This window comes from Marmota flaviventris, chromosome 5 (genome assembly GCF_047511675.1).
Source record: "Marmota flaviventris isolate mMarFla1 chromosome 5, mMarFla1.hap1, whole genome shotgun sequence".
NCBI lineage: Eukaryota > Metazoa > Chordata > Mammalia > Rodentia > Sciuridae > Marmota > Marmota flaviventris.
In genome coordinates this window covers 36,486,312-36,509,398 of record NC_092502.1, presented here as the reverse complement: position 1 = coordinate 36,509,398, position 23,087 = coordinate 36,486,312, and the positions used below count along the sequence as shown (strand labels likewise).

At 40.9% G+C, this 23,087-nt stretch overlaps 1 protein-coding gene across 2 annotated transcripts in view; it reads right to left on the bottom strand.

The window, feature by feature from the left end:
* Positions 1–11,250, bottom strand: part of Rnf130 (ring finger protein 130) — a 96,417-nt gene extending 85,167 nt beyond the window's left edge. For both annotated transcript variants that reach the window (XM_027953358.2, XM_071612143.1), the window contains exon 1: positions 10,989–11,250. In XM_027953358.2, the coding sequence (XP_027809159.2) occupies positions 10,989–11,235 (247 nt within the window). In that variant the 5' untranslated portion in view covers positions 11,236–11,250. The remainder of the gene's footprint in view (positions 1–10,988) is intronic.
* Between the last annotated feature and the right edge of the window lie 11,837 nt (positions 11,251–23,087).

Genomic DNA, 23,087 nt, shown 5'->3' with positions numbered 1-23,087 from the left:
CATGAAAAAATATACTATTATATCAAATGAGGATCAGTGAGAAACCAAGAAGGGGCTAAAAGGTAACACTTCATTCAAAGAGGGTCACAGGATTACACTATATTTCAGTTAATGGTGAGGGCTTAACACAGTGAATTTGTGGAGGGATGTAATTACCAGAGAAAAGGGAAACACTAAGAGCCAAGCAATGTAATGGCTAATATTCACCTATATTATTTTAGGTGAGTAAACCTAGACTTGTTTATGAAATAAAATCATTAATTAAACACATTTCCTGATTTCATAGTTCAAGTAGATCTCCTGAGATATTGCTTGATTTCTATGCAATTCTAAGTTCCCCAGCATGTCAATGGAGTTGGAGAACAGATCAGATGTTTGGAAAAAAGGAAACTTCTTCAAAGGAGAAAAACAAAAGGAACAGTGAGCAAAGTAGAAAGAGTGGAATCTTATTGTACACATTTATGAAAAAGACAAATTCATCCAATGACTTACAAAGCATCATAGCTGTCCCTTCTCTCAGCCTGCCCCCAGGTCCCAGAAGCAACCAACTTTTAACTATTTCTAGTTACATGGCCATCCTTCATAGTTTCAAAAAGGCTAATAGCTGTAATTTCTTGGTTTATCAACTCTGGGTATCATCTGATGTCACTAATCAGGATTTTTCTCACTCTTCTCCATCTTCTCTTTCTCTTGACTTCATTATTTTCCTTTGTCGTTAAACCATTCTAGTTTCTTCAACTACAGACTATCTAAGAAGTCCTCACCCTGTGAGATAAATATACTGGCTCCCTCAATTATCTATAACATCTCTTTTTTCTCTTCCATTTCTTCACCTTTGTCACCCGTAGCTGTGATAATATTAACTTTCTGCTCTGAAACTATAATTAAGTCTCCTATCATTTAACTAGAAATTAATTCTAAATGGGGAAAACAATAAAACTAATACAAGTTTATTAATATCATCACAATATAAATATTATAAAAAATTGGGTCCCATTCTAGGATTTCATTTCCTTCTCCAGGATTCATTCACTGCTCAAAATCATGCCACTTTTTAAGCTTGTCCTAGTGTTCCTTGGTCCTAGTGTTCCTCTGACTAGGAAAAAAGTTTGCCCTTTTTTAACATATTCCTAGTACCTTTCAGTTTCCTACTCATTTCTAACCAATGCTTGGAATTCTATTTTTCTTTAAGATAGGGAATAAACTTTTCTTTAAAAAAAGGTGTGTGTCCCGAAATTCCTTAATAAGACTCCTATAGAGCAAGAATTAAAACCAAGAATCAATAAATGGGATGGATTCAAACTAAAAAGCTTCTCCTCAGCAAAAGAAACAATTAGTGAGGTGAATAGAGAGCCTACAGAATGGGAGCAAATCTTTACCATAAGCACATCAGATAGAGCACTAATCTGTAAGATATATAAAGCACTCAAAAACCTAAACACCAACCCCCCCCCCCCAAAAAAAAACCCCAAATAACCCAATCGGTAAATGGGCCAAGGAACTGAACAGACACTTCAGAAGAGGATATACAATCAATCAACAAACACATGAAAAAATGTCCAACATCTCTAGCAATTACAGAAATGCAAATCAAAACTACTCTAAGATTTCATCTCACTCCAGTAAGAATGGCAGCTATCAAGAATACAGACAACAGTAAGTATTGGTGAGGACGTGGGGAAAAAGGCACACTCATACATTGCTGGTGGGGAAACTCTGGTATATACACAAGGGAACATTACTCAGCATTAAAAGAGAATAAAATCATGGCATTTGCAGGTAAATCGATGGAGTGTGAGAATATAATGCTAAGTGAAGTAAGCCAATCCCCCAAAATCCAAAGGCCGAATGTTTTCTTAGATATGAGGATGTTGACTCATAATGGCGATGGTGGGAGGAGCTTGGGAGGAATGGAGGAATTTTAGATAGGACAAAGGGAAAGAGGGAGGGGGCAAGGGGAATAGGAATGATGGTGGAATGAGTTAGACATCATTACCTTAAGTACATGTATGAAGACACAAATGGTGTGAAAATGCTTTATGTACAATCAATGACTTGAAAAATTGTGCTCTATATGTATAATATAAAATGAATTGCATTCTGCCATCATGTATAACAAATTAGAATAAATAAATAATTTAATTTTAAAAAAGAATATTTATTTTTTAAGTTTCAGGTGGTCACAATATCTTTATTTTACAATAATTTAATTTTTAAAAAAGAATATTTATTTTTTAAGTTTTAGGTGGACACAATATCTTTATTTTACATTTATGTGGTGCTGAGGATAGAACCCAGTGCCTCATGCCTGCTAAGCGAGCACTCTACTGCTGAGCCACAACCCCAGCCCCAATAAATAATTTAATTTTTTCAAAAAGTGTGTGTGTGTGTGTGTGTGTGTGTATGCTGGGGGTATAGCTTAGTGGTAGAGCACTTGCCTGATATGTGCATGTTTCTGCATTTGATGCCCAGTACCACCAAATAAATAGATAAAATAATAAGCCTGTAGATACTTATTTATTCTAGTTATCCCCTTCAGATAATGAGTTTTTTTCCCCTTTTCCTTTCTCTTTTGTAGTGAAACCAGAAATAAGTGTTTGTGTTGCTGTGGATCAAACCCAGGCCCTTGCACATGCTAAACATGTGCTCTATCACTGAGCTACATTTGTCCCTAGCCCTATGGTAATTTTTTAAAAATAGAGCTATGTCACTGATAATCTAGTTGATAACAATCATTTTTTATTTCTGTATATTACTTTGACCTTTGCTGTAAACAAATTTAACATATAGTTCAATCATCTTGTATTTAATTTTGCAGCGCATACAGAGCTTTTACAATGATCACCTTTTATGGCTATGTAACATTCCATCGAGTGGATATATCATAATTTATTAAACCCACTTGGGAAGTAGTACAAAGAAGTGGTTAAAGCATGCGTGCTGCTACCAATCAAGCCTACATCAAGTCCCAGCTCTGCTGAATCCCCAAGGCCACAAAGTAAGTTACCTCAGTCTTTAATTCATTTAACACTAATTGCTCAGCACCACCCTACTATGTTCCAAATACCACATTAATCACCAAATATACAAGAGTGGACACAAGAGACAGGATCCCTGCCCTCAGAAACAAAGAAAACAGATATGTAATTTCTAATCATGTTAAGTGCTATAAAGAAAAAAAGGCACTAAATAAAAGACTGGAGTGCCCTGAATTCCCCATGCACAAAATAAGGATAATAGTACTATCTAAAGCTGTTATGAGGATTAAATATAATTTGTGTAAAAATATCTGGCACAATTCTTGGTACACCTTATGGACCCAATTATGTGTAAATTCCATTACTTACTGGGTTAAAGTGAAAGCACTAAAGCAAGAAACAGTATATTCTTTTTTTTTTTTTTTAAGAAAGAATGAAAAAGAAAAAAAAATTTAGTTGTGATGGATACAATACCTTTATTTTGTTTATTTGCTTCTTTTATATGGTACTGGGGATCAAACCCAGTGCCTCATGCATGCTAGGCAAGCACTCTACCACTGAGCCACAACCCCAGCCCTATATTCTCCTTCTTTTTTTTTTTTTTGTCAATAAACGCTACACATTTTCAAGGCTAAATTTATTGCAAGAATTTGATCTAGGGTCTTTTTATATATGTTTCCTTTTCTCTCCTTAAACATACTGAGTGTAAGAGCTATTTTAACATCCTAATCTGCACTTCTCTCATTCATGTCATTTTGGGGCTTTTTTCTAACAATTGTTTTTATCTTGGTTATGGATCATACTTTCCTGCTTCTTTGCAGGCCTGATAATTTTGGATTAGAAATTTGACATTTTATGTTTTTTGGAACTGGATTTTGATATATTCCTTTAAATACTGTTGGGCTTTCTTATGGGACAAGCCACTTGAAATCAGTCTGATTCTTTTAAGGTTTGCTTTTAAGCTTCCTTAGTGGGGTTCAAAATAGGCTTGGCTCTAAGAATAACTTGACTTCACTGCATTCCCTGTGCATTAGGTCTTTCTACTCTGATTAGTGAGAATATGAACTATTCCTAGCCTTGTATGAACTCCAAGAACTGTCTTACCTACTAACTTCTGGCAGTTCTCCTCCTCCCCTCCAGCTTCCAGTAATTTCTTCATGAGATGTGCAGATTAGTGCTAAATCAAAGACTTGAGGGGACATATTTGCATCAATCCAGAGCTGGCTCTCTGAACAACCCTCTCCTCATGCAGACACTGGAGCTGCCTTAGCCTCCTGGAGTTCTGAACTCATTAACAACTCGGAAGACTGCTTGACTATTAGGGTTGCCCAGCACTGTGCTGCAGCCTGGAAACTCTCCCCAGGCACTAAAGGTGGGAGACAATGATGAGGCTCTCTTATTTATTTCCCTACAGTCAGGGATCACCATTTTGTGCTGCTTACTGACCCATATCTAACATTGATGTTTCAGAACTTTGTTTTCTAGTCAGTTAAGATGGGAAGGTAAACCAGTACCTGTTACTCCACTGTGGCTGGAAGCAGGAGTCCTCATGTATGAGTTCAAATTCCACTTCTTCAACAAAACCTTTCTAGACTGCACATCCAAATAAGTTTTCATTTTCTGATCTCTGTGCCATTTATAATCTAGGACAATCAAAGTACAGTATATTCTGTCCCTCACTGCCCATTCCCCTCCCCACAAAACCTTCCTAAGATTCCTGCCATCAGTTTCACTATTAAACCAAGCACCACAGGGCTAAAATACAATCACATGAATTTGAGTTTTGGCTAGTGCCAGACACAGTTTTAGGTACTTGGCTAAAACAAGACATGATCTCTAGCTTCTAGAAGTTCACTAGTTCATTGGGATAACTTAGAAGTCTATTTTGTCCATAGTATAGTCTTTAATGGGAAAATTAAGGTATAAATGCCCGCTTAGAACAGATATAAAAATCGTTCTCAAAGGACCAGAGAGTAAATATTTTAGGCTCACAGGTCCTGTAGGGTCTTGTTACAATCACTCAACCATGCTGATATATCACAAAAGCAGCTATAGATGCCATGTAAACAAATGGATACAGATGCATTCCAATAAAACTCTTTGCAAATCCCTGCTTTAGAAGAAAATCCATCTGTAAATTGAAGACAGCCTGCATAGTCTTTTATAGTGATATGTCCTAGTTGTGCTATCCAGATAGGGCTAATCTTGTCAACAACATAACCTGTCTCTTAGGCAGGTATTATATATCATGCCATTTGCCATACTACAGGGCTTACATAACAGGTACAGAGTAGGTGTTTATTAAGTGCTCTGTGATGCACTTCATTTGATGTTTGAAGGATTCCCCCTGTTTTATTAAAACTGCCTCCAATAGTAAAGTAAGCTACACTATTAAGTTTATGGAAAAGAATGAATGCCTAGAGCATAAAATATGTAAGGATGATAAAACAAATGCCGATGTAAGTTTATCTAAATAGGTCAAGACTGTTTTTTTTTTTTTTAAAAAAAAAACAGTCCTAAAGCCTATCCGTTCATCCCCCTGATGCAGGTGAACATGGCCCAAAATAATAAGATTTCTTTTGTGAGAATTATGTAAAGAGAGCACTAGCATATAAAAAATAAGTTTCCTTCCTTTATAGTTCTCTCTTTTAAACAAATTCTCATTATCTTGCTTAGATAGGCACCTTATTCTCAATGACTTTCAACTGTTGTCAAAATCTAAATCTAGGGGCTGGGATTGTGGCTCAGCAGCAGAGCGCTCGCCTAGCACAGGCGAGGCCCTGAGTTCAATCCTCAGCATCACATAAAAATAAATAAATAAAACAAAAGTATTGTGTCCAACTAAAACTAAAAAATAAATACTAAAAAAAAATTTAAATCTATCTAGAAAATAAAAGGATTGGCTACATTGTAGATATTTTTACACTGTTCAATCAAAAAGATGAATTCATAAAACTAACAATATTTATATTAATGTTTTCATTACTGCATATATGTGCATATACACATCCATATACACTGTGACTGGCTTGAAAAGGATAACGCTCTCCTCAGTGGTATATTCTGGAAGGTTGATTTTAAAAGATTTGTCTTCTTACATTACAGTCATACCGTGTTCAAGGTAAGAGGGAAGCTACCCAGTTTATTCTTTCCAAAGGATGATTTCCTTTTTATGAAATTCAAAAGAATGCTTTGTAGTTTGTTCATTTCTTAAAACTCATATTCAGAATTAAACACAAACTAAAGATGTGTTTGGCCTTTATGAAGTAGGACTAGAGCTGCCCTAGATCCAGATGCAGTGCAAGATTAGCCTGACCTAAGTGAGGGAGAGCTCCTAGGCTTTGTCATGTGACATGCAACTAAACCTTATCTCCCCTCAACAACTTTCAATGAAGGTTGTTTTTTAAACCCAACGATCATATGTGCATTTCTATTAACTATTTTTCTTGTAACTTCAGCCCATCGTTCTACACACTGAGATCTTAGGAATCCTGAGACTATTAGCCAATATATCATGTTTTTATCAAAATCACTGGCACAGCAAAAGACCTTCAAAATGTAAAAAATAGCAAGTGGAAAAAGTTAAAAGTTGGAGGCAGAAAGTACAGAAAACACTTATGAGAGACCTTGATGTAACAGAAACAGAGAAATAGTGTGGTAGCAGGTTAGAGACTTGGTGGGGAGGTCAAATGATTTTTTTTTTTTAATATTCTAAGCTGAAAAAAAAAGCTAAAAAAAAAATTCTAAGCTGGGCATGATGGCACATGCCTGTAATCCTAGCAACTCGGGAGGCTGAGACAGGAGGATCTTGAGTTCAAAGCCAGCCTCAGCATATTAGCGAGACACTTAGCAACTCAGCAAGACTCTGTCTCTAAACAAAATACAAGAAAGGGCTGGGGTGGGGGTGTGGTTTGTGGCTGTAGCTCCTACCTTGCATGTGTAAGGCACTGGGTTCAATCCTCAGCACCACATAAAACATAAATAAGTGAAGATATTGGGTACATCTACAACTAAAAAAATATTTAAAAACAAGGGCTCAGGATGTGGCTCAGTGGTTAAGCACCCTGGGTTCAATCCCCAGTATCAAAATAAAGTAAAATAAAATATTCTGATTTTTATACATGAAAGGAAATCATTTACAAATGAAGAAAAAACATGGTATATGAAGATATTTTCTAGGCTATAAGTTCAAAGCACACACTCACACACATCTTTCCTTTTTCTTCTTGACTAATTATGTTGACATTTGGCTTTTAGAACTTCTAGCCCCTTTTGAATTCTCTTTACGAATGTTCAGAGACACTGCTCCCAAGATCATATATACTTTCTCTCCAAATATTTTGAAATCTCTATGCCCCTGCCTCTGACATTATGAATTCCAATATTATGACTCCTTTCATCCAAACTCCCATTTTCATATCAATCTCCTTCACTGTTTATGAGAATTTCTAAAATAAATTTCAGGTTCATTAAAGGATCACCTTTTTTTAAACATATAAACCCGAGATTCATTTTTTAAAAATCTTATTGCATCCCTACAGTCAACAAGGCATCAAAAAAGGTTTATTATTTGGTAAAATTGTTCTCTAAGGCTTTAACGCTCAATCCAGAAAATTTCTACACAAAACAAAACTGGCTGATACCAAACTCTTCCCACCAGCACATCTGCATACATAATTACATCACTGACACAGGGCTTTCTCCTCTCCCAACCCCCACTCTGGATTCAAACAAAAAGTTAGTGTGCACACACATAAAGCACATTTACAATGTCTACTTCACAGTACATACTCGCTGGTCTGCTCTGCAAAGGTATTAAACATTTTGATCTTAGTTATAAGCATTTTGTTTAGTAAATAGTAAAAATGCAACTATGATCTGTGCATAAACCTAAGACATATTCCTTTAAAACTCCATTTCTAAAAATGAATTATCAGTTACAGTGTGAAATGCATTAGGGCTAAACAAATGAATTTCCATTCACCAATGCATTCTATTTAAAGACAAAAATATATTTTCATACTTGTTTATGAAGTATTTTATAAAAAAAGTACTTTTTAAAAACACCTAAGGAAAAAAATGCCAATTTTTTCTAAAGGTTAGAGGAATAATAATAATCTTATTCAGTAATTCATACAGATCTAATTTTGTAATGCATACAAGCCTAAGAGTAGCACTGCAAAACAAGAAGAAAGATTTCACAAATCAAGCCACAGATGTAAAATGAGCCACCGTAGTAAGCTCTAGAAAAACTGTAAAAATTCCTTTGTCTTTACATTCATTCCTACCAGTCACTCACCCCCAAAATGAATTTTCATGAATTTCATATCCACTGACCACAGCTGTTTTTGAGCCAGGAATTCTGTCTCACAACTTGTGAGTATAAGAATAATTTGAACATCATTTTGCTTCGTGTCAACACACAATAAACATGTAAAAAAATTCTCTCCAATTCAAAACTTTAAGAGCATAGTTATAAGGAATACAACTTTTAAAAAATACATAAAATTTTGAAACTCATTAAATTAAGATTATAAATTTCCCCCAAATTATTCCTACTTTAAATAATTTTCTTAACCATGAATAATTTGAACAGACTTCTACCAAATTCTTATTTTTAAAATACACTTGAGTTCCTACGGGACAAGCAGAACATCTTGGATTTCATATAAACCCACAGGTTTAGAAACAATTTACAGGTGGATTAACTTTATAAAGATCCCCTTATAATATAAGCTTCAAAGAGATTTTATCAGTTTATTCACTGCTGTTGCCCTTTTCTCATCACCAGTGCCTTGAATGGTATTTGGCACACAGTGGGATTCCAATCATATTTGCTAGACTAAAAGAACATAAGTGTGAAGACCCTTGATACAAAATCAGACTCAAACCACTTGTGGGATCCTACCATTACCACCACCATAAGAAAACCCAGAGGATTTCTTCTCCTGTGATACAAAATGACACCTACATCCCCACAATCAAGGAAAGAAAAGATTAAAACTTGCAAGAAAGTGACCTCACATTCAATTTTCACACACTACTTCACAAATTTGTTCATTTTGTTTCAGTGTCTAAAACTCCACCAGTTTGAATCACACAGATTAACAGGTATCTTCAAAGAATTCAAGATGCATCTAAACTTCTAAGATGCCTTAAGAGTTAAATACTTCATCATTCCAATTTACAGACAAAGAAACTGAGGCTAAGCAGCAGAATTGCTTTGCCAGTGTCACACAATACATGTACAGCACAGTCTGACTCAAAACCTTTAATTTTACAATGCTACTTTCCCAATGATAGAGTAACAGGACTGACCTTCATCCACACATCATCTATATTAATCCCCAACAGCCTTCTACTGGAACACTTAAAACAAGCTTTCTTAAAGATAGGGCTTTTGTTTGGGGTGACAGACAAGTAAAAAATAGTATAATGACATGGAACACTTTGGGGGCAAGAATCTAAAGTGAAGACTATAGATCTGGGGTCCATGGAGAAATCAAGCCCCAAAGACAAACCACAGATTTCAAAACACTACAAGGCCAGTTCTTACTCTAGAAAACAGCTTGCTTCTCTCTTCCTCTTCCTACTCTTCCACGTGACCCTTCTGGATTCCCCCCCCCCCCCCAACTAGAAAATAGGCTAGCATTGTTAGTACCATAGTTTGGCAACATTATGTATCCCAACCACAGTGACTGGCACAGAGCAGGCACACAAATATTTACTGAATGAACCAAAAACAAAAGTTGTTTCTAGGGCCAAGCTAGGGACCCTAAACGCTACTTTTAACAAAGTGGAAATGAAAAAATGCACCTTAAGCCCCTGATTACTGGTTTAAAATGAATTTTTAAGAGCCCCATCTATGTTGGGGACAGACTGTACAGGAAAGCCTGACTGATTTTTTCCCCCAGTCAGACTGCCTCAAAGAAGAAAACCATTTAGCATGTAACCATACAAATACAGAGCTCAGAAGGGCATAATGTTCTAACATTTTAGACTATAAAAGCAAACGCCATTACCTTATTTAGGTTTCCTAGTTTAGATCATTTAAACATGATGAGCAGTTAAAAACAAACAAACAAAAACCTCCTGTTATAGTCTCAGGATGAGAGTGGGGATGGAGAAGATAGCAGACATTTTCCAAAAAGTTCACACTGCGCTGAAATCCAAAAACATCTACTCCCCAATGTGGAAAACGTTTCCTTTTAAAACACAACTAGGAACTTAGGCAAATACAAGTTTTGCACCAAATCATTAACTAAACAACTGTCCGAGTTTACAGAAAAACATGAAGATAAATCAGATGGCTTCAAAGACAATTCTTGTCAATTCTACCTATTTCTCTCTTGTTTGGCACCCCTGACCTGAAGACTTGGCTACTAGTTCCAATTTGTCTGATTCTTCTTAATGTGAAATTTTCCGGAGTCAAATTACAGTAAAACTACTGGGGTAGAAGAAGAGCCAAAAGCAACAGGGAAGATTCTCATTTTCCTCTTTCAACCCCCCCCCCCCCCACACACACCAATTCCCACTTAAGAAAAACGGCACGTTTTGACGTTAGAAAAAGGGCCTCTCATCCTTCGAGATCCAATGCAGCGTTAAATCTGTGATTTCAGGAACAAACCTGCGGGTTTAAGATCTCATTATCCATGAATTAGTTTTGTGCTACTTGCACCACCTCCTTTGTCTATGCTGTCCCTGCAAAACTCGCAGTTCAATGCCCTCCAGTAAACAAGCTACCTAAATGAAAAGAGAACGTTCCAAGTCTTAAAAAAGGGGGGTGGGGAGGGAGGACGGACAAAAAGGCTTCTGGAGCCTCATTCCCAACCATGAGCAGGCCGAGTTCCACAAGGAGGAAACCGTAGCGGTCGGTCGAGCGTCGCGGAGCGGGCGAGCCCGGGCCGGCTACCGAGGACCCCGGCCTCGCCACCTCCGCGCGCCCCGGCTCTTGGCGACCACCGCCCGCCGCCACACCTCAGGATCCTCTCCCCCTGGCCCGGTCCTCACCTCCGTGGATGGGTAGCGGCGCCAGCACCTGGCCGCGGACCTCGGCCTTGGGCGAGTCGAGCCCGTAGCGCCCGCGGTCTATGCGGAACGTGAGTGGGGCGCCGCGGCCGGGCTCCTGCACCGTCACGTTGATGAGCGCCGTGTAGTACTCCTGGCTGGCGTTGTCCGCCCGCGCCGGCCACAGGCTGCAGGTCAGCAGTGCGAGCGCGGCGAGCCGGGCCGGGCCCGCCCGCGCCGCGCCGCTCATCGTCCCTCCGGCCGCCGCCGCCGCTCGCGGACCGGGCTCCCGGGCCGGCGCTGAGAGGCGGGGCGGGCGCGGCCGGGGTTGCGACGGGGGCGCGCGTGCACGTCCTGCGCGAAGCCGAGCACGAGCACGGCCCTTCTCGGAGCCGCGGCCCCGCCGCTCGCCACTCTCACGTCTGCTGCCCGCCCGCGGGGACGCGCCCATGGGCTCCACGAGAGGACGGCAGGTCAGGCCGCGCGCGGTCGTCTTCTCAGGGACCTTCGAGGGCTGAGGGGGCGGTCCCCCTCCATTGCCCCGGTTGGGTCCTGCCGAGTGGGAGCACCTTGTACGGACACAGCCGTGGCTGGGAAAGGCAGCCCCGGGCGAATCTGTCCAAGGAGGGTCAAAAGCGCACTAAATCTCACTAGTCCAGGATGTAGCCCTCAGCGCGCGTCCGCCACCGCCCGAGCGGCAACGCGCAGGCCTGGGGCGCAGCCCCGCCCCCGCGCATGCGTGTGAGTCCCTGTCAGCTCCCGCCCGCTTGCACGAGGGCCCGGGGAAGTCGGGGCACCTGACAGCCGGTTTGGGGCTGTCTGTACCCCAAACCTTGATAGCCAGGGGGTTTGGCACAAGGAAGTTTTCTAAGGGCCTGTGGAAGCGTTTGAGACAATCGAAAACCACCTAAAACTTTGAAAGTATGGTTTTAAGTTAAATGACTTTGAGATTTAACATTTAACTGGTCAACGGCAAGTCTTATAATTGACATCTTGAAGAGAGAGGTGTCTGTAAATAAGCGTCGAAGGCCCAATAGCCTTGGAACTGCAGGGGAGCAAGAGTGGTCAGCAGTGGCCACTAAGGACTAGACAAAAACCTCCACAAGCCCTAGATAAGAAGATTGTATAGTACTCCCTAGCATCTGCAAAGGATTGGTTCCTGGACACCCCTACACACGCACCGGGATACCGAAATCTACAGATGCTCAAGTACATTATATCAAATGGCATAATATTCGCATAGAATCTATGCACATTCTCTTGTTTACAAACCTCCAGATTTCTGGCAATACCTAATACAATGAAAGGGCTATGAAAATAGTTGTAAGTTAGAGAATAACGACAAAGGGAAAATGCTATACAGGGGCAATTGTTTTCTGAATACTGAGGACCTGTGATTGGTTGAGTCTGAAGATGGGGAACCCATGATGATTATAAAGCACCTCCTGAAGTGAGGCCTATTTCCAACACACACATACACACACACACACACACACATCACATCACATCACATCCTTAAAGGTTGCTCAGTGTAAAATATAAATGAAGGGGCAGGATTAACCTAGCTTCAGGTGCAGCTAAATCAAAAACCTGTAAGATCATTGTGGGGAGGAAAAATGGCATCTTCTGACCAGACAGAGCTGAGTCTCTAGTCTTCTACAGTGGGAAGGGGTTGAAGGCAGCTTGGACCAACCAAATGTACTAAGAATCCTGGAGATAAGAGAGTGTCCTGAGGGAATACGGAGGTGCACTCTATCCAGGAAAGGGTATGGATGCAGTGCAGGCTAAAATATCAGATGTCCATTGGAACTTTCTTGGTCACATCCTTTACAATTTTCACATCCTCCAATTTCTTCCCTTCTACCTGCTCTGTCATCCTCTCTCTAGACCAGACCCTATTGACACTGGTTTTTACTTACTTACTATGAAGAAGTACAGTTCCTAGACCAAAGCATCTGGGTCCCCATCTGGGCCAGCACTTAAAGAGGCTAGCACTTCTCTTCTCCTCCTCCTGTTAGACCCCTCCTCACAAGCAAGGAGTCCTTAGGACCAAGGTGATGATTAGGCATCAGAGACCCTGGAATTCCTTGCACAAATAGCCCCAGGCCACTTCCCTAAAACTCTTCCTTAATGGGGGGTCTCCTTCCTCTGCCCCTTTCACTTGATGTGCCCTGGCCTAGTCTTATGCAAGATGCATATAGTTTCTATTCTCTTGTCCTTACAAGGGTCTTTCAAAGTGTGGGGTGCCCATGCTTCCTGACGTGAGAAATTATTATAGAAGCCCACAGACACCACCCTGTTAGACCAAGTGGTGAGAAGGCAATTCTTTAAAAAAAACCCAACTCTCTTTTGACCCCTCTGAAGTTGTCAAGGAGAAAGTTGGGAACAGAGTTTTTAATATTTTCATTGTACTTGCTGATTACCCCTTTAAATAGAAGTGGAATAAGGTCTCTGTGCACAGCCTTAGAAGGTACCAGCATCTAGAGTAATGTCAACACCACCCTGTTTGGGGGAGTGTAATTGTCCTTAATTTTATGGAGATTTTTCCTCTAGGGTAAGTGGTTTTTCTTTTATAATAGTGATATAAAGCTATCTTATTTGAAAATTGTGGTAAAACATACATAACATGAAATTTAGCATCTTAACTATTTTTCAATGTACAAATAGTGGCATTAAGTATAGTCTCATTGTTGTGTAACCATCAACATTATTAATCTACAGACCTCTTTGCATCTTTCAAAACTGAAACTCCCGACCCATTAAATAGCTCTGCATTCTCCTCACCCTTAACCCTTAGCAAACAACTACTTTCTATCTCTGTGGATTTGACTGTTCTAAGTAACTCTCGTTACTCAAATATTTCAGTATTTATCTTTTTGTGAGTGGTTTATTTCACTTAGCATAATATCCTCAATATTCATTCATGTTGTAGCATATGTCAGACTTCTTTTTTTTAAGGCTGGATAATGTCCCATTGCATATCTATACCATGTTTTGCTTCTATTTATCCATTGGTGGGCACTTGGGTTCGCTCTACCTTATAGCCTTTGCCAGTATATTGCGGTGAACATGGGTGTATAAATTCTTCTGCATATATACTCAGAAGTAGAATTACCAAATCACATGACAATTCTATGTTTAAATTTTTTTTTCAGGAACTGCCATACAGCTGTACCATTTTACATTCCTTCCAACAGTGCACAAGTGTTTCAGTTTTTCCACATACTCACCAACACTGGTTTGCTTTTGTGGGGAATAGTAGCCATCTCAATGGATGTAAGAATGGTGGTATCTCTTTGTGGTTTTAATTTCATTTTTCTAATGACTAGTGAGTGATCTTTCCATGTGCTTACCAGCCAACTGTTTATCTTCTGTGCACAAAGTTTCCTCTAGTTAATTAGGCATATAAGGTAAATAAAAACATGGGGGTTATTTGGGTGTGTCATATCTCCTGGAGGACATATGCTGATGTCTGACTCTGGTCCTCTGGTCCTCTCTGGCCTATGAATGAGTGCACATGGACCTGTCTGGGTTTTCTTGTTTGTTTTTGCTTTGGGGAACCAGGGATTGAAGGGGGGTGTGTGAGCCACTGCGAAACATCTCCACCTTTTTTTGGTTTTTATTTTGAGATAGGGTCTTGATCAGTTACTTAGGGTCTCACTAATTGCTGAGGCTGGCTTTGAACTTGCAATCCTACTGCCTCAGTCTCCCAAACCCCTGTGATTACACTGCACCCAGCTCTCTCCACAATAGTCCGTTTCTCTGTCTGTATCACAGTAGTGTCTCTCATCTCTTCAGGCCAGCTTACCTGCCTCTGCTCTCATCGACTACCACCAAGACACAACATAAAAGGAAAATTTACCATGTGTTTGTTTTGCAATCCAAAAAATTTATACTTTCTTATTGAAAAAATGTCAATATGACACGAGATATCTGTATATATCTTCCACCTGGGTTCAGTAGAGATTAACGTTTATTCATAAATACTACATATTTATATTGTTTCTATTTGTAAAAATATTTTTTCCAGCTGGGCATGAAAGCACACACCTATAATTCCAGCAACTTAGGAGACTGAGTGAGGCAGGAGGATTGCAGTTCAAGTTTAGCCTGGACAACTTAGACCCTGTCTCAAAATGAAATTTTTAAAAAGGGTTCAGGGTATAGTTCAGTGCTTGCTTAGCATATGCAAGGCCTTGGGTTTGATATCCAGTGCCACAAAAATTTATTTTTTCCTGAACCATTTTAGTCCATTTTGTATTGCTATAACAAAAATACCTGGGGCTGAGAACTTTATAAAGCAAAGAGGTTTATTTAACTCATGGTTCTCAAAGCCTAAGAGATTTTGCTGACATTCTGACAAGGTTCCCCTTGGCTGTGTCATGGTCTGGCAGGGAAGTAGAAAGGCAATTGGCTGCATGCAGAAGGGGTGCCTGTGTGAGCAAGAAAACAAGAAACTAGGGAGGGGCAAGACTTGCTCTTTTGGTAAGAATCCATTCTCTTAGGAAACAACCCTATCTCTTGAGACCCAATCCACTCCAAGACACCAGCATTAATTCATTCATTTGGGTGCAATCTCTAACAACTTAATTACCTTTCACTAAGTCTCACCTCCTAAGGTTCTACCTCCTCAACACAGCACATGAAACTTTGGGAGATGTGCTCAAACCATATATGATATGGTTTGGATAAGTCCCCAACATGGCAGTGTGTTAAAGGCATGGTCTTCCTTTGTGGAGCTAGTGGGAGACAGTAGAACTTTAGGAGGGGGGCCCTAATGGAAAGTCTTCTGGCCATGGGGGCATGCCCTTGAAGGGTATGGGATCCCAGCCCCTTCCTCGTCCTTTTTTGTACCCCAACAATGAGGTGAACAGTTTTGCCACACCCTGCCGCCATGATGTACTGCCTTGCTACAGGCCAAAAGCAAGGGGACCAACCAGTCATGGACTGAAACCTCCAAAATGATGAGCCAAAATAAACCTTTTCTTAATTAAAGGAAAGCTAACTCAATATCTAAACCATAGCAATGGCTACTCTCCTATATTATCATGACCAAGATAATTAACAATAATTCCCTAACATAATCCTATATCGCAGCCTTATTCAATGTTCCCAGACAGCTTAAAATGTCCCCTTTCCACACACACATTTTTTTCTTTGAATGGAATCCAATAAAGGTTCTACATTGGTTTTGGTTGTGTTATTTTCTAGAAATTCTGACTTTAAGGATCCAACCCCAGCTCCAGTGGCTTAAAAGAAATATATGAAAATCTTGAGACTTGAAGCACTACAATACATTTACTAGGAAATGTATTGAGTTCTGCAATTATCTTGTCAATAAAACAAATATATTGTATTCTACTTTTTCTGTGTAAACACTGAAATTATACCACAACCACTTTAATCTTCCTCATTTTTAGTATATAAGGAACCTCAAAAAAATGGAAGTGACCAGCTTCCTCTCACTCTGAGCAGTTCCGCTAATGGAAGGAAGCTGCCCTCCCTCCCTCCTGGTGGGGTCTCATTAGGGAAGCAATGGCAGGGAGAGGAAGGCCTGCTGTACTGGTACTGTCCACAATCCGGGCCATATGGGAGACAGTGGGTTTGGGGTCAGGTGCAGTGACGCTGCAAAAACTCCTGTAAACAGATGGGTGGTAACAGACAAAATGCCTCAGATTTGGAACCTGTCATGTACTACAGACCATAATTTAATGTCCTTGAAGACCCTCAGACATGGGAATTATCAGGCCCATTTTGCAAATAAGGAAACTGAAGCTGACGAGGAATGAGAGGTGACTCTGGGGCACAAACCTAATCCTGGCTGGCTTCAGGACCCTCACTCATTTTACTGCCACAGGTTGGTGCCAGGCTCAGTGTAAAGATGACCCCTGGATTTCTTTGCTTTTGGCCAGGTCCAAGAAGCGAGAGCCTTGAGGCTGAGTGCTCTCCAGGAACTTGAGTGGGTCCTGGGCCTGATCCTTCCCTTGGGATGCTGAGCAGGCAAGAGCTGCCAGGGTGGCTGCCTTTTAGAAGAATCGAAGTTATCATTTTGTCCTTTGTCAGGATTTGTTTGGTCAGAGTGATGAATGATTGAGCCACAAAGGGCTGAGAAAGAATAGATGACAGCTGGCTGGACCAGGTCTGGGCCAGCCAGCTCTCATGTCTGACTGATGATGCTCAGGCTGATCTGGAGTGGTTATCCTTAGGGTACAGAGTTATCCAGAAAGGCCTTTTGCTCACAGTAGGAGAGATAGACTCAGTTCAACATGTACAGAAAAGATTCTTTGGGAAGGCTGCAGAGCTGCTTGTCTGATTGAAGGGAAGGTAGCAGGGCTGGGCTCAAAAAAGAGCACCCAGGCAGCTCTGGGGATCTGGTCATGTGAAATCATGGGGTAGCTGATAGAGTGCTGCTATCCAACTAAGCAAATTGTTTCTCTAAAAAGAAAGTATCTGATTGGTCTACCCGCAGTCAGGTTCCCACACCTTGGACATATAAACAGGGTACCAGCTAGGCACAATGGTACATGCCTATGATCCCAGCAACTCAGGAGGCTGAGGCAGGAAGATTGCAAGTTTGAGGCCAGCCTCAGCATCTTAGCAAGAACCTATCTCAAAATTAAAAAAGGATGGGAAATGTAGCTCAGTGGCAAAGCACCCCTGAGTCTAATCCCCAGTAATGAAAAAAAGAAACAAACGAGTACTTGCCAAGGGAGAATCTGATGAAGGAAGGATAGCCCCATCTGGGCCAACATAGCTAAACAGAAATGGGGCAACCAGAGGCAACCTCTGGAAGTCAGAGGGGGAAGCCCATGCAGATTGCCTGATCCCAATTTCCTTCCAGGTGAACTCTGGCTGCGTTTTTTTTTCTTCAAAATATTTAATTTGGTTTTGAAAAGGATACATTCACAGCTTCTCTCCCTACCACATCACTCCTCCATCCCACCAACAGTGACACACTCACACGCACACAGGCATATAAGGCCAATGGACTGCACTCTGTTCTGCCCTCTCCAGCTTGGAAGAAGAGATCTTCTCCTTGCCTCCTTCCCCCAAAAAAGGTAAAGGAGAGAGAGGCCCGCTGGAATGCCAGCTCCCAAGGGAGGATGCAGAGCCCCCCACACTCTATCACATCACATGCACTTAATAAGATCAAGTGGTGTTCTGACATCCCCAACATCACAAGATAGCAATCGCCACCTGGAAGTCATCTTTGCCATTTTCTATAAAAATGTATTGCACTTAATTAACAGGTGTTAAAGGAGCTGGTATGGAGCTTTGCCATGAAAATTAGGAGTTCCTCCGCCCTTTGAGTCATGGGTAGTAAAACTCCAGGGCCATGTGGAGAGCTGCCCAGCACAAAGGGGCCTTTCCAACAGGCTATCACAGTGGTCACCCTGCCTCAGGCTGGAGGACTACAGAAGTTGTGGCTGTTGCGGGGTGGGGGTGGGGGGGATCTGCAGCATAGTGTGCAGACCTCTCAGCAGGGTGTGAACACCCAAAGTTAAAGTTCACTATTAAATGCCTTCCCCAACATGCAAAGCTCTTCCTTTGACAGAGGACAGGATTACCCACCTCCTCCACAAGGCTGCTGGCTCTCTCTAAATGTATATTTTCTACATCTAGATCTACATTTCTTATATGTACATTCTTGCAACCTTCTAGTTCATTCATGATTTGTCTGTTCTGAGGTTGCAGTGGGGTGGCCAGGAAGCTAAAGACAAGATGCTCAGGAAGCAGACAGCACTTCCCAGCCCAAGGTGAACCCATGGAAAGACAAGCTTAAGTAAGCTTCTCCAGCCCTCTGTGTTCTTTAATTTTTTTTTGATCCCCCCTCCTAGGTGTTCTCTAGAATATGTCAAAGATCTGAAAATGGGAGCCTCAGTCTTCAGCTGTTGTTCCTAAAGGAAAAGGGCCCCGGGGGGAGTCAGAGAGACTCCCATCTCCAAGACCCACCAGGCAGGCACCAACCCTCTTTCTGTAGAGTCTTGGTTCCTAGGCCAGAGGAGGAAATAAGCTTATCTAAGTACTTCTTTCCCGAAAAGGTCAACATCTGGACATGCTCCTTCCTGTTCCTGCCAGGCTCCTGACTCTAAGGGGCTCTTCTGAAAGTCCAACAGCCAAACTTCTTCTAAGGAAGGAACCTGCCTGGAGGGAAAAATAGAAGCACACTTCACAGATAGCAGGTGGGATGGAGAAGAGAGACATCAAGCCCCCATCCCATCCACTGGGCTCCAAACATAGATACCATCCAGAGATAAAGTGTCCATCCTTAAAAAAAAACAGGAAGGAAGAAAGAAAAAAACTGAAAAAACACAAACCTTACATTTTTTTCGAGCCAAAGAAAATGAAGAGCTTTTCAGCTCAAGGCTCATCAACCCATAACAAAATGAAGAACCACCCTCTGGGTGAGCATCTGGCTGCTTTCTTCTAAAATAAACTTAGGGGTCTGAGTCTCTTTTTAGACATGTCATTTGCTATGGTCTGAGTGTTTATCCTTGCAAAAACTCATCTTGAAACTTAATCTCATAATTCACATTAATGGTATTTGGAGTTGGAGCTTTTGAATAATTAGGATTAGACAAAGTCATGAAGTAGACAGGCCCCATGATGGCATCAGTAATTTTACAAGAGAGACCTAAGCTAGCTAGCATGCTTGCTCTGTCTTGTCCTATGAATGTCTCATGCTGCCTCAGGACTCTGCAGAATGCTCTCTAACAAAAAAACTTTCATTAGATGCTGAGCAGTTGCCAACATCATGTTCTTAGACTTCCCAGCCTCCAGAACTGTGGGCTAAATTCTATACAAATTACTCAATCTCTGGTATTTCGTGATAGCAACAGAAGACCACCAAAGACATCATCCAGGTAAGGGACTGTGTTGCTTCCAGATCATTTGTGGTCAACTGAGAGTCTGATAGTTGGAGACCCAGCAGCTTTTCCAGAACCAGTAGCCTGGAGATTCAGCAGGAGCAGGACAATGTGAGACACCAGCTTTAAACTGATACCTGTGTCTTTTAAACCAATATTCAACACAAGAAAAAACAAACTGTATGTAATAATGATGATTGCAGCATTAGCTACAGGAACAAAAAGTTGGAAATAAACTCACTTATTTGTTAAGCAAATTGTGGTGCAACAAATTTGAGGGTGATTATATAGCTATTAATATATCAAGAAAGCTGTAGCAACATGAAGAATGCTTCTAATGTTCTGTTGAATGCAAAAACAGAATATGAAATAAACCTCTGGTTATCACATGTATGAACAAGGACTGGATGGGAATTATCAAAACAAAAATAGTTGAGTTTATTTGGGAGGGGGTGAGTGTTTTACTTTCCTTAATGTTGTGTTTATGTTCAAAATGTTCTTTTTGCAATGATAAAAATGCTATCATTTGATGATTCATCAAGGGACACTGAGGAACCTATTAGAAGTAGTGAGATTGTGTTAAGAGGAACCCAAGGTGGGAAGGGTGAGGTATTGCCAGAAGGTCAGAGTGCAGAGAGTTGGGGTGGTAACTCCTAGTGACCCTTAATTAAGTTCTCCTTTATAGATCTGTATTAGTCTGATAGACCACTCTAAAAAAATACTATAAACTGGGTGGCTTAAACAACAGATACTTATTTCTCATAGTTCTAGAAGTCCAAGATGAAGGTACTGGCTGATTTGGGTCCTGGTAAAGACTTTCCCTGAATTGCACATGATGCATCCTGTAGTGTCCTCACACAACAAAGAGAGCACAATGTCTCCCTTCCTCTTTTTATCAAACCCCTAATCCCATCATGAAAACCATTCTCACGACCTCATGTAATCCTAATATTTCCTGTGATGATTTGGATATGAGCTGTCTGCCAAAAGCTCCTGTGTTAGTCCAGGAATATTCAGAGATGAAATTATTAGATTACAAGAGCCATAACCTAATCAGTCCATCCTAGTTTGAATGGACTGGATGGGTGGAAATGGTAGGCAGGTGAAGCACCGTTAAAGGACGTGGGTCCATGGGGGTGTGCCTTGGAAGAGCACCTTCCCTGTGGTCCCTTACCATCCACACCACTGCTTCCTGGCCACCATGAATGGAGGAGTGCTCCTCCACCAGCCCTTCTACCATAATGTTTTGCCTTATCTTAGGCCCAGAGCAATGTAGACAGCCCACCATGGACTAAACCTCAGAATCCATGAGCCAAAATAAACTTTTCCTTCTCTAAGTTGTCTTTGCCAGGATTTTGGTCAAAACAACAAAACTGACAGACACACTTCCCAAAGGCTCCATTTCCAAATGAGGATTAGGGATTCAGTATGTGAATTTGGGATACGGGGAGGAGATGACACAACTCAGCCCATAACACTGGCCTGAAGCCTCCTTAACACTCTCCATACATTGAGTGATTCTATTTTTACTCCTAAAAAGACATAAATTTGGTTTGACTGTAGGCACCTTTATTAAGGTAAATCTTCCATTATTGTAGCATATGGGATATGTATGTTGGCAATGTTCTTTTAGAAGTACTAGTTCAAAAATTGTGCCAGGCCTGAGGGTGTATAGCTCAATGGTAGAGTGCTTGTCTAGCATGTGCAAGGGCCTGCATTTGATCCCAGCACTAAAAAAAAAGTGTCAGCTTGGTGTTTAATGTCATTGCTAAAGGCAGAAGGGGGCCGGCCAGCTCATGATACCTACTGGAGTCACAATCAGATATCAATCCCGATAAGATGTCAATCCTAATCATTTCTACCCCAGGAGAAGTTACAGAAAGTGGAGAACACATCTCCTCAGTGAAACATATGCCCTGTGGTGGGTAAGAATATCCTAAGAAAGTTTAGTGGAGCGAGGGGCCTAGATCTGCTCAGTTATATGAAGAAGAAAAAAATCTCCCCAAGAGATTCCTTCTGTGGAAAATGAAGGCCCAGAGAAAGAGATCACATGCTAGTGTGGCGAATAGGGTGGCAGATGCTGTGAGGGGTCATTAAGTGCTTATTCCAGGCCTTTCTCTCATGCCCAATTCTACTTTTCAGGGTATAAGAGATAAATTTTTTTAATTGTTTTTGTCTGAGTTTCCACTTATTCATTCAGCACATTTATAGGAAGCAGCAATTCTGGGTACTTGGAATATGCTAATGAACAAAGATTTCCAGGATTCTAGAAGAGAGATTTGCTGCTGTCACATCTTTCCCTTCCTCCTGCCCACATGAGATCATGAACATGGAAGCTATACACTCAGGGTAGTGGAGAAGCAAGTGCAAAGGAGACTTTGCCGATAAGACTTTCCTTAGATGCTGAGGCAGCCATCTACATTCTTCCTGCATTTTATTTCTCTATTGAAACCCAAGGAAAGATTTCTTCCTGTGAAAGATTTTCTGTTATTTGCATCTATATTGCACTTACATCTAGAATGTAGTCCTCACTGGTGTAAGTCGACTAAAAGCAGAGGAGAGGGGCTGGGGCTGTAGCTCAGTGGTAGAGCACTTGCCTCGCAGGTGTGAGACCCTGGGTTCTATCCTCAGCACCACATAAAAATAAATAAATAAATAAATAAAGATATTGTGTCCATCTATAATTAAAAAGAATTTTAAAAAAAGAAAAAGAAAAAGCAGAGGAGGACACAGAAATACTCTTAAGTTCTGGTGTCTTGTCATTCTGAAATTTCCCCCATACTGCTTATTTTAAAAGACTCCCAAATTAAGTTTATCCTAAAAAAGGGAGTCCCTCCCACCTGAGGAGACCCAACTCTGTGAATGAAGGCATTGGGATTTTTGGTTACTAGGGAGGAGGGCAGTCAGGGAGGGCCTCAAAGCAGGATGTTGACACCACAGGCTCAGGGTGACATGTATTGTAATCATTGGGTCTATTCTAGCTGTATCAGAAACCCAACTGATTTGGGAGGAGAACTTTTCATTTATGAAAAGTTCGGAGATTGGTGTAACCTCAAAAACTATATCTAGGAAGTCATATGATAAAATCAGAGTTGGGCTCTCTCTGTCCCTCTCTTGGCCTTGCTCTCTTCTGAGTTGCTTTTATATATTTTCAGTTGGGCTTGTCAATCAATCCAAGCTCAGAAACTACAAAAGTAAAAAGGACTTTGTTTGAGTTGCAGTTAAGAAAACACAG